The 12034-nt window shown below is 37.7% G+C and overlaps 1 protein-coding gene across 7 annotated transcripts in view; it reads right to left on the bottom strand.

Annotated features, from left to right (window-relative positions):
- Positions 1-6855: 6855 nt before the first annotated feature.
- The window catches only part of Gadl1 (glutamate decarboxylase like 1), a 455087-nt gene continuing 449908 nt past the window's right edge, over positions 6856-12034 (bottom strand). For all 7 annotated transcript variants that reach the window (XM_076868723.1, XM_076868717.1, XM_076868711.1 and 4 more), the window contains one exon: positions 6856-8672. In XM_076868723.1, coding sequence (XP_076724838.1) covers positions 8499-8672 — 174 coding nt within the window. In that variant the 3' untranslated portion in view covers positions 6856-8498. The remainder of the gene's footprint in view (positions 8673-12034) is intronic.

A 12034-nucleotide genomic window follows, 5' to 3' on the forward strand; every position in this document is an offset into this window, starting at 1 on the left:
TTAAAAATATTTTATTTCTATTTTCAAATGTCACTGATTTCTCTCCTTTTATTAATTGATTCTCTGAGGTCAAATTATTAATCTTTTCCTTCTAATATGCTGCTTTTCATTCCCTTCCAGGTCATTTGGATCTGGATTTAAAGTTCCTAAGGAACCCGTAGGTGCTTGAACTGGTCGAGTGTGAGGCTCCACTCCACCATTGCTGTTCACTCAAGCTAGGGAAGGAATCTGATACACAACCCTGGCAGAATCTAAAATGTGCTTGAATTCTGTGATATAGAATGACTGTTGCTGAGTATTCTCCCCTCATTTTCATTATTTAAGGGCTATTCTGATGGATAAGAGGTAGAAGGATTTCAGGGACAATTATACTTCAAATTAAGAAAGATTATCAGCAAAATCAATTTTCAATAGAGTCCCAAGTTATCCACACATCTAGCTACTGTGTTTAATTCAGCACGCTCCTCAATGAACATTCATCGGAACTATCTTATTTTTATTATTTTGACAATAAAAACTAGAAGGAATTCATTTATGTAGGAACAGACCCAAGACTTTAAGACATCCAGCTATCAATCAGGCAGGCGATATTGCAAAATGCTGAGTTCACATGAAGTCTCAGGTCAGCAGCAGCAGCACAAATGCCAATCATTGATTTCTAATTACCAGGCACTTTCTAGAAGACAGTAGCTGGCACTGCTGCTGGTGACCCAGTTTTTGTTCAGTCTTCATATGAATGGTAATGTATGGTTGTTGGCTTGTTTTAGTTTTCTGAATTATATCTCTTGTATTGCTCAGACAAATTCTTTCCTCCACCTGCTTGCTAAATTAGAACCTCTCCAATGTTTTTCTGGTGATGACAACTGTGTCTCTATTTACCAAGCATCGAAGATTTGCACGGATCTTCTCCAAATGCCCTTACTCATAAGAGTCCACCCTGAACGTGTCCTTCAGAATAGGATAATCCATACACATCACATGTATTAAACTTCTGTCCTTGAAGGTATAACTTAAACATAAACTAGTGTTCAGATCCATTACCTTGGGACCAATTCAATCTCACTTAGAAATATAATTGTTAGGCACGAGTAACTCTCTTATGCTAACTGGATTTGATTGTTTAGATTTAGCCTCTATAGCATTCAATCTATTCTTTTCTCGAGATATAAACGTAGTGGTGTTGCTGGATCACTGCTTTCCAGTTCAAGTTTTCTAGTGCCTTTCTGATTTCCTCTGTTCAACATATTGATCAAGTCAGCCCCCAACCCATGATCCCCATACCTTAAAACCTATAGTCCAGTCCCCAATATATAGCTATACACACAATATAGGTTAAGAGTAGGATTTTTGTCAATATCTATTGAGGTCACATTTTTTTATGATGAGACTAATACAGCTAGGGGGTGCTATGCTGTAGCATAAACATGCAGTATTAGTCACATGAGTGCTATTCCAGTGGTTTAGCTACGGATGAGAACAGGCCCACCTGCCACATAATCAGTTTAAGTGTAATCTCCAGGATTGGTTCTTCAATGTTGGTTGTTTACATTAGAAGATGCAAGAATTTCCACTGCGACTTTATTATATGGATACAACTACATATGGACATCCTAAGCTTGCAGAGTAGAGAATTAAGGAAAAAAAAAAAAAAACCCAACCACACACACACACACACACACACACACACACTCACATTTGTACACCAAATTAGTAAATTATCTGGAAGACCAGCAAGCCCCTATAACAAAAATGTGAAACCTCCCTAGATGTTATATAGGTTAAATTGTATAGCTCTGCCCCCAAGAAGGTGAGGGATGTCAAAATTCATCTGCAGGTTTCAGACAGCTGTCCGTAAAACACTGAGCTTGGGCTACCAGTCCCAGAATGAGAAAATTATTTCCTCTACACCTAAATCTCAGAGAGACTTTAGGGAAAAATGGTGTTTAGGTCCTTGAATTCTTGACTAATCATTCAACTAAAGAATTCAACTTATATGTTGATGTAGGCATGAGGTGGAAGACATCATTTAAGATTTATCATGGGTTCTTAAATGCCCAAGAATAGGAAGGTGAAGAGGTAATGGAATTCTTTCAAGAATCCATTGCTCATTCCTTTCCCTGCCCAGTCCACCATCAGGATGGGACCACACCTGCAGGGAGAAAATCTATTTCTATTAGAGTTTCACAACTCTCTCATCCCTTGATCTCTGGCACAGCACGACCCACCCACAGAAACCTCAAAGCCGTCTAATAACATAGAATCTATTTAGGACTCACCATCCCCTATGAACTAAGTTTCTACTATTTGTGTACTATACTGTTATCATCTACAGTTGGAATTTCAAATTCTGGTCTATTTTATACATAAACCTGTACCAGATTGTGCTAATGAAATGTTAAAAATGCATCTATGGCTTGTGCTGTTTTAATGTGGATGTACTTTCTTGTAAAAAAAAATATTTAGAAATCAAAATCATGTTTATTCCAAGAAATTTTTTTCTGAGATAAATCTAAATTAAATTTTAAGTAGAAACATTTTTCTTCTTTAGTGCATTTACCAATGAGAGCACTGATTTCTCAGCTTGTAGAAAGGGTTTTAAGATTAAAGGTGATTTTTTTTTTTTGAGTTTTCTCTAAGACAACAGATTAGTTGTTTAACATTTATCTACCTAAATGCCTCCTCAAATTAAAAAAAAATTCATATCAAAGGCAATTTAACAGACCAACCTACCAATCACTCTTACTTCTACAATTATTTATTGAACAATTACTATGTGCCAAGTTCCCTATGTGACAGTTTATGTGGCTAAAGATACCTTTTGGGTAGATGGAGGACAAGCAGAGAAACTATCCCTAAAAGGAACAGAGAATCAAGTTGACATCTGATAGGTAAGCATACATTTTGTCAGGTGAAGAGACAGAAAAGGGAAATATCATTTAAGGAAGAAGTACTAAATTCAACGGTTTTGACATGTAGATAAACAGGGTGGGATCTAAAGGAAGGCTGCATTTTCTGGACCTCAGTGTGAAGAAGTCTGCTCCACATAAATCTGAAACTTCATAGGAGTTGGAAGGATGCAGGTTCTTGGCAGCTGCTTGTAGAATTTGATCTTTATCTTGAAAATTAGAATCATTTGCCTCCATGTAGCTTAAGTAGCAAGATTGGACAAGATTCAGAAGCAACATATGGATGCAGCAAAGAGGCTGTGTTAGCTTTTAATCACTGTGACAAAATACTTGAGAAAAACAATATAAAAGGAAGAAAGTTATTTTGACTCTTGGTTTAGGATGTTTCAGTCCATGTCCCCTTGGCCCCATTTCTGTGGGCTTGTGGTGAGATAGAACATGGCGGAGGGGAGCACGTGGTGTAGTAGAGCTTCTCACTTAGTGACTTGATCCAGGAAGCAGAGAGAAAGCTCAATTTTATACCAAAACCCTTCCTTCAAAACCCATGAAGCGAAGAATCCAAAAATGGATTCATCTACTGATGAGGTCAGAGCCCTCGTGACCCAACCACCTCCCAAGAGCCCCACTTTTGATATTACTGCATTGGAGGCTGAGTCTTCATCACACATGTTGTGGAGAGATGCTTCCTATCCAAACCGTAACAGAGGTCATTACTGTAACAGAGGTTATAGTTCAGGGGGAAAGTAACAGAAACTTGAGATTTGGATGTGAAACCAGACACAGGCATACACAGATAAGTGGAGAAATATTTTAGAGGTAAATCCGACAAGGCCTGTTAATGGGTGGAAAGTAAAGGAGAGAGGGAGATGGAAGTATGAAGCATCTGGATTTGCCAAATTAGATAGAAAATGGTGAGTTAACTGAGGTGTATAACATGGAGAAGGGAACAGGCCTGGGGAGTGACCTTGGGTTGTGGGTAGGAAATCATGAGTCCATTTTGTACATGCTGAATTTGAGTGCCATTGGGACACTCAGATGGAATTATCAATTGTTACAGATTGGATCCGGAAGGTCCCCCACAGGCTCATGTGATAAAAGTTTGGTTTCCAATGTGGAAATGTTCAGAGACAAGTCGTTTTGAGAAAAGAATGGATGTGAGGATTCTGACTTCATTAATGAATTATTTCATGGAGGGATTCATTCATAACTGAATGCACTATTGGGAGGTGGTAGAAACTATAAGCTAAAGGGATTCGGTCCTTAGAAACATGCCTTTGGAGATTATGACTTGCTCCTATTCCTTCCTTCCTCTCTCTCTCCTTCCTGACCACCACAAAGTAAGCAGCTTTGCTGGGCCCCATCCGTTTGCCATGCTGTCCTGCCTCAACATAATCCCAGAAACAATGGAGCCAGCCAACCTTGGATGGAAATCTCTGAACAATGAGCTAAAATAACTCCTTCCTTCTTCTAAATTGTTTTTTCTCAGCTTTTATGTCACAGCAACAAAAAGCTGACTAACACAAACCCAGTATTTCAACATGGGGTCATGGAGTTCAGGAAAGGCCAATGAAACTAAAACAATGGCCCAGTACTCAGAAATTGTTATTCTTCTCACCTTCAATGTGTTCCCTGTTAAAAAGTTTTAATAATTTAACTCAAAAAGTTCTTTGTGTACTACCACCCTCTGTCTTCAATGGCAAAAGCAGAAAGAAAAATTCCTGTTTTCTAGTTTGAGAAAGGTGCTGTGGCAGTCTGATAGAATGAATATCCTCTGAGACCAACTTAGTTATTGGTGCTTTTCTTTGCTAAGTAACTGTGAAAGTCAGGTACAGACAGATTGCTGGAATTACTCTTTTTTCCACATGTACCCTCCAATAAAGGGAAATGGAAAAAGCCTGCAGTGCTCTGGATGAGTTACATTTAAATCTTGGATCACTGCTCAGTAGCTTGGCAATCTTAAGTATTTTAAAAAATAATAAAAATTATTATTATAATAATAATACAAGTTATTACAAGCTCCCCCATTGTAATAATAACTCCCATCTGGTGGGGTTTGTGAGGATACAGAAGACCCTGTCAAGAAGGTGGCATTGGAGGTGGCATATAGTAGGAGTGCTAGGTATTGTCATAATTATCCTTGATCTCTGCATTAGAATATCCTGAAATTTATAGTTTTTTTTTTTTTCCATAAGAAATGACATATCTGCAGAACAAAGGGGTTAAGGAAAAAAGAGGCCCATGCTACTTTTGTAATTTGGCTAGAGTACTCCACATTCCTGCCCATATTCACCTCCACCCCATGAATCTTTATTTAAGAGCCTGGGTAGAGAAAAAGAGCTGGGGGAGATATCACATTTTTCCACTTATGACTCTGGTTTAACCTGGAGTTGTCTTTTTACTGAACAATGAGTTATCCCCAAAGATCCAGGAAAGATTCCTCTTGCTGGGTACTGCTGCGACTCACTTGTGCTCCCCAAAGTCACGCCATCATGAAAAGGGAATGTCTTTCCAAATATAGTTGGATTAAGGAAATTTCATCCAATATTTCTTAAGTTAAACTGTGTAAAATAAACCTTACAGAAATCAGAACAAATCAAACCAGGTGTCATTGGTTGAAATAAATCCCCATTGGATAGTGCATTAGGTCAGTTCAGATCGGTTTAAATTAAGAAGAATCAAACTGGTCCTGAAGATCTAAAATTGAAAATAATTATTTTCTAGTTCCACACAGGCTCTGAGGGAGTCAAGGGGATTAAAGCATTTCGAGTTCTATCCATCCATTTCAGGATGGATTAGATAAGTATGAACCAGACAGACTGACTGGATTACAAGTAGTTCTAATTGGAATCACACTTTATCAGCCTTGGTTAATTAATGAGCTGTCAGAAAAATAAAACTTTGCTTTAAGAACTGTTGTCACTCCACAATTGTGGCATGATGGTAAGGCCCATGAGTCTCCTCCATTGCCCATTCTTTATTACTGACAGGACATTTTTCTTTCTTAATGACAGAGCTACTTGTATAGATGTTGATATTAACATACCTGGTTAAAATGATCAACATCTCCACATCAACATATCTAGTTAAAATGAAACCACATACAAACCAACCAAAAAGCTACGTTTTCCAGTCTCACCTCAAGAAACACGTGTTCCCCAAAGCAAATGATGGTGGTGGAGTTCCCTTCTGTTTCTTGCTGTCTGAAATGTGGAAAACATGGCTGGAAACATGGGTTTGATGATTGGATTCATTCCTCAGGACAGCAGAGCAAAAGTATGGACTTGCTATGCCCTCCCTCTGGACCAGCCTTCCCCAGCTGCCACAAGACTCTCTCCCTCTATTCCACGTCTCCACTCAAATATCAGCTCAACAGAGGCCTCATCCAACCAAATTTTCTACATAGCTCACAGGACCCCTTTCACTTCCACAATCTAACCCTTTATTCTCTTGATTTTTCGTCAAAGTACTTGCCATCACCTGGTTTGGAATATATTTATGGGCTAATTGTTTGCCTTCCCTGGAATGAAAGTTTGAGAGGAGTAAGAGCCCTATTTTATTCTTAGTACCTAACATCATTACCTAAAATACGGCAGGCACACCGCCAACATTTTTAGTGAATAAAGGAATAACTGAATTGTCATCACCCTTTCATCAAATACCTGTTAGCAGTTGTTTTTCCATTGATGAAGGAATTGCCACTTCTCAGAAGAAGCACAGCAGGAGTTGAGCTGTGGCTGTGGTTTCCCATTGCCGAGGAGAAGACAGACGACACAAGGCACAAACCCACACTGAACTACAACCACTCTTTCCATTTTATTCAAGACATTAACTGAAAAATGGCCAGCTTCCTATTTCCTCAATTGTTTAACTAAATTGCCACTTAATCCAGTTCCCTTCTAAAAATGTATTGTTATAATCTGGTGAAGAGGAGATGACAGGAAAAGCAAGGTGAGTGACACTAATATTGCTCTTTATTTCATGAAATCCAAATTATTGTAAGCATCAATTTTAGGACCATTTTGTGTAGATATTAACCAAAAAAGGCAACAAGAAATTCAAAATACATACACACACATAGAACTATCACCACAGAATGTGAAGTAATTCAGAAAACAAAAATTAAAATATTCTTTGATTAAAAGATGCTTAGCATGCAGAAGGCCCTGGGCTTGATCCCCAGCACAGAAAAAAATTAAATATATTGGCTAAAGAATATATTGAGAAAACATGCACACTAAAATAATAATGTGCAATAAAAACAAAACACTAAACATCTGCTCAAAATTTAAATGACATGAGCTAAAGATGAAGTATAGGAAGGTTACTGTATGTGCTAAGTCTAACCCTTGAAAACTCTTCATTCACCTTCCAAAGCAGAACTTTAACTCTGTACCCACATCTTCAAATATTGTCCACATCTTGGTCACATGAAAGTCTGCTAGGAATCTAGGACCAGACTACCATCCACTTCCAGGAAAAATGGAGGAGGTATTTCCATTGAAAGAACTCTGATTCCCAGATTCTCTGCCCACTATAAGCCATGTAATAGTCTACACTGACATTTCAAAGCTTGGGAAAGGGAATGTCATTCAACCCTGGACTTCATTCTCATTATTCTTACAAGGCAGAGAGCAAGACAAGAAATGGGCCCCTACAGATAAAAGAGACCCACACAAACATACGTATGAAGTGTTCCTCCCCAGCTCATGATGTGACCGATTTTTGGAAGTGAATTAAAACTATTGCTCCTCGATGGAAAGATCACACTGCAAAGTATTTAGTTTTTATCCTAATCTCTAATGTAGGTACTTAGAACAGACAATGGTTAATTTTAGCTTTTGAAAATAAAAATTTAGCTTGCATAAAAGCATATATTTTTATAAGATGAATATTTTGTATAGTCTTCAAAAAAAAAAAAAAAAAAAAAAAAACTTTGACATGCTTCTGATACCCTTAACAAAACCATACTAAAATGCCACAGCAGTATTTTCAAAGAGTAGCTCAGGGGCTACTAAGATATTAGATATCGTCTTGCTGGCAAAACACTAGTTATTCAATCAATAAAAGGCGTTTTCTAAACCAGTGTGTTCAGATTTTACTATGCACCAGAATCACCTGGGAGGCTTGTTAAAACACAGAATACTGGGTGCTGCATTCCCCCGCCCCCGCTTCCCCACCGAATTTCTGATTTAGTTGGTCTGGGGTGAGGCTTGAGAATCTAAATATTAATAAGTTCCCCAGTGATGCTGATGTGGCTAGAACAGGGACCGCACCTTGAGAACCCTGCCTTAAACTATTAATTTATATGTTCTTTTAGTGATATAAGTTTAGAACACAGGATCCACATGGTATTTACTGACCTCTCTATAAGGCTGTGTCCAGAGACATCTTTGAAAAAAAAAAAAAAAATTCCTCCTTTATACCAACAGTAGTTCCCAGACAGCAAGAATCCCTAATACCATTTGCTTAGCATTTTGGTTTTGTTGTGTCTGGACTGTCCCATTTCCCATCAGAAGTATTATGATTTACTACATGTCTCCAGATGCCCTCCCCAGGACAGGATCCGTGTCTCTGGGGGACCAAAAGCCACAGCTACATGTCTCTACCCAGGAGGTCTATCTCATCCAGGAGGAAGTCCATGTCCTCCCGGCTCACTTGAGGGCTGATCACCACCTGGCGGAAGAAGTTGACCTTCCCCCGGTGGGGCTGGTAGCCCAGCATGAGGCTTCCCTTCTTCATCATCCTCTCCTTAATGGCTGGGGCCACCTGCAAGGGGAGAGAAGGAAGGAGGTGAACAACCAGAACACCAAAGCATTTCAACTACATTTTCATTAGCCAACTGCTGGTGGGGAACCTACTCTCAAGGCCAACGTTACAATAATTCATTGAGAACTAATAGTATATGAATACTGATGAGTACGCTAGACTTCTTATTTCATTTGATCTTCATAATAACCCCCTGAATTAAATATTACTAATTACATTTACAGATGAGGAAACTTAGGCACATGGAGGTTAAACAAATAGCTCAGGTCCCAGGCAGTCTCACTGCAAGCTCAGACTCAACACCTAAATCATTTTGCAATACTGCCTCCTAAAAATCAATTTCTATGTCCACAGAGGTCACCATTTCAAAAGCACCAAATGTTATATTCCCAAATATGTCTAAAGTAGAAAGTACTCCAGTTCCTATAATCCCGGCAACTTGGGAGGCTGAGGCAGGAGGATTGCAAGTTTGAGGTGAGCCTCAGAAACTTAGCGAGGCCCTAAGAAACTTAGTGAGACCCTGTCTCAAAATAAAACATAAAATGGGCTGGGGATATAGCTCAGTGATAAAGAGCCCTTGGAATCAATCCTCAGTAAAAAAAAAAAAAAAAAAAAATCCTCTAGTTAAAGTACCTTGAATGAAATAAATTAATCATAGACAAAAACAAACAAAACCACTTTACAGTGTCTATCAAGGAAAAACAATATAGGTATTATGTGTAATTCTATTTTAAAGACTAATAGTTATTAGGTTATAAACAGGAAACTGTACTTTTTTTGTCAATTATTGTGCTCTAAAAATATTTGCTAAATAAAAAGTCATGGAAGGAAATGAAAGCTTGATATTATCCTTGCATATATAAAATACAAATGCTGTCTTTTATTAAGGGTAAAGGTGGTAATACAATTAGGAAACTCGTATTTTAAGGATAAGAATTTGAAGCTGACTTGAGAAGTGATAATTCAAATGCACACTTTTTTTAAAAAAAAAGTTTAATGTTTGAAGAAGTTAATCCAAGTTAAGAATCACACGGGAAAATCAATCTCTCAAAGCAGTAATGTGCCCACACAAGAGGTCGGTTGTCAAGTTTAAAATAGTGAAGTTAATTTTTTAAACACCACAATAAAAAAAATTAAGAATGCATCCTTATGGACTTGAAAACATACATAAAAGTTTTTTCATTCGCCTTTATTTTATCTCTTTCAAAACTTTTGAGCATGCCCTCTGTGAATATGTGGGAGGGGAACTTCATGAAATTCTGTCCTTGTCTTAGTACAAAGACTTGTAGCTCGCCCAAAAGCAAGGAATGCATTTAGAAATAATACCAGGCAGAATGGGCTTTAAACTCCTTAGGTATGGGCATAAATGTCAGCTCTCGTGAGCCTTTCTCATAGGGTGACCCACCCTTGACACTCTACATTTTGAACATACCTATGTTTTTTGGCAGCTATGTCCCTGAAGGCAAGGCCAGTCTACTTCATCTGACACTCAACACAATCCAATCCATCTTTCCCAAAGGTGATGGAAAAAGCAGGTGTTTGGACCCCTGGAGATATGATGTGTTGAGCTTAGCCACAGATCCTTCTCAAGGGAGGTTCAAGGGTAATTTAAGCAGTTTTTTTTTGTTTGTTTGTTTTCCAGACATGCTAATTTTAGAACCTAAATCTTTCAAAACATAGACTGCACCATGTTGACAACAACCAACACCGTCAGCAAAATCACCTTGGCATTAAAAGATTGGCAGTTTTTCTTAGAATATAACAAGACAAAAAGAAAATGCATGGGTGTTAAAAAAAAAAAAACAGAAAAAGAAGATGAAATCTAAGGGTAAAACAGTGAAATAATGACCATCAGGGTCTATAAGTTCCTGGAAATGGGTCACATATTTTATTTTGAGCTTTCTAGAGATTGGAAAAACAGGACTAATTAAACAACAGCCCTCATTCTCTTTGCAAAACTTAGTGACAAGCATTCAGTGAACACTGAAAGCAGGAAGCTGGTAGGAAACTCTCTACTATGCTTACCCATATCCTCTTGGATTCATAAATGCATTATAAGGCACATTTTCTCCCTAAACTGTTTATGCAAGTATTGTTTGTTATTAGACATAGAAAATTAAAAAAAATATGTATGTAAGCCCATGAAAGCAAGTATCCAAACAGAGTAGTTTCTAAAAAGACTAAGTTACATCTTTTGGAAAGACTAGGTAGAGGTGCCATCAAGGTAGATGTAGAAAGAGAACTGTAAAGCTGTTAACACAAAATCTTGAGAATCTGGACTGATTCTGCACTCAGATTGCTACGTAGGTGTCTGGGAACTCATTATATCTAAAGATACTCAAGCAGGATTTGACAGATGATTCTCTTAGAGCCTGATTTAAATAACGGAGAGCAGGCCTAATCTCCAGCCCTCTACTCAGGAAGAATCTTACTTGCTTTGAAAAAGCTTTGGAAATACTCATTTGTTGGGTGGGGGAAACCTTTCCATCAAAAGATGGGGAAATAAATGTGTACAGACATACAAGGAAAAAAATATTTAAATGTAAAATGCAAATAAGATAAAAATATTTAAGTTGTGTATGCTTGGATGCTTCACATTTTTGAAGGATTAGGATTATCTGCTTAAGTGATTCATCCTCATCACCTTAAGTATGAGGGCTTCTGATATACATGTGTGTAAATGCGTGTATATGTGAATATGTGCATGCATGCTCACGGGTCATATAAACTTCAAAAGTATCATCCATCACTCTTAAAATCTCCTGCTTTGTCACAGGACAACACAGAACCACAGTCCAGCTTACACTCATGACAAAAGCACATTTAATTTAATTCAAATAAATGGTCTCTGTCCTAAGGAATATAAACTGAACCTAGCTGGAAAAAAACTGATAGTTTCAGTGCTAATCAATATTAGGAAGACCTGGCTCACAAGAGCCAAATGTCTATCCAAGAGAGCCACAGGCTATTAATTTTAGAACCTAGAACTTGTGATTCTATGAATTTTTTAAGTAAAAATTCCCTTCAGATACATCTCCATCATTCTCTAGTTATCCAGGGAATAACCAGCTTTGACATACAGCCAATATCAAAACAGATCTATTCTTGGCTTAGGCCTTATTTGCATAGTTTTTATTCCTGTTTACTTTTCAGTACCTCTATTTTTCTCCAGAAAAGGGGGTATTTTATGCCTTACCTTTAGAGAGCATTAGGATTTTGAGTCCAGTTTATAATGTGTCCGAGGCACAAATGAAGCAATTATCAATAGGAATCTGTCGGGTTTGCATTTTTTTTGAAAGCAAATCAGAAATATTTTTTAAAGTAAGCAAAAAAGATAACAATAAGAGGACACTTTGGATGTT

Source organism: Callospermophilus lateralis, chromosome 1 (genome assembly GCF_048772815.1).
Source record: "Callospermophilus lateralis isolate mCalLat2 chromosome 1, mCalLat2.hap1, whole genome shotgun sequence".
In the NCBI taxonomy this organism is placed as follows: domain Eukaryota; kingdom Metazoa; phylum Chordata; class Mammalia; order Rodentia; family Sciuridae; genus Callospermophilus; species Callospermophilus lateralis.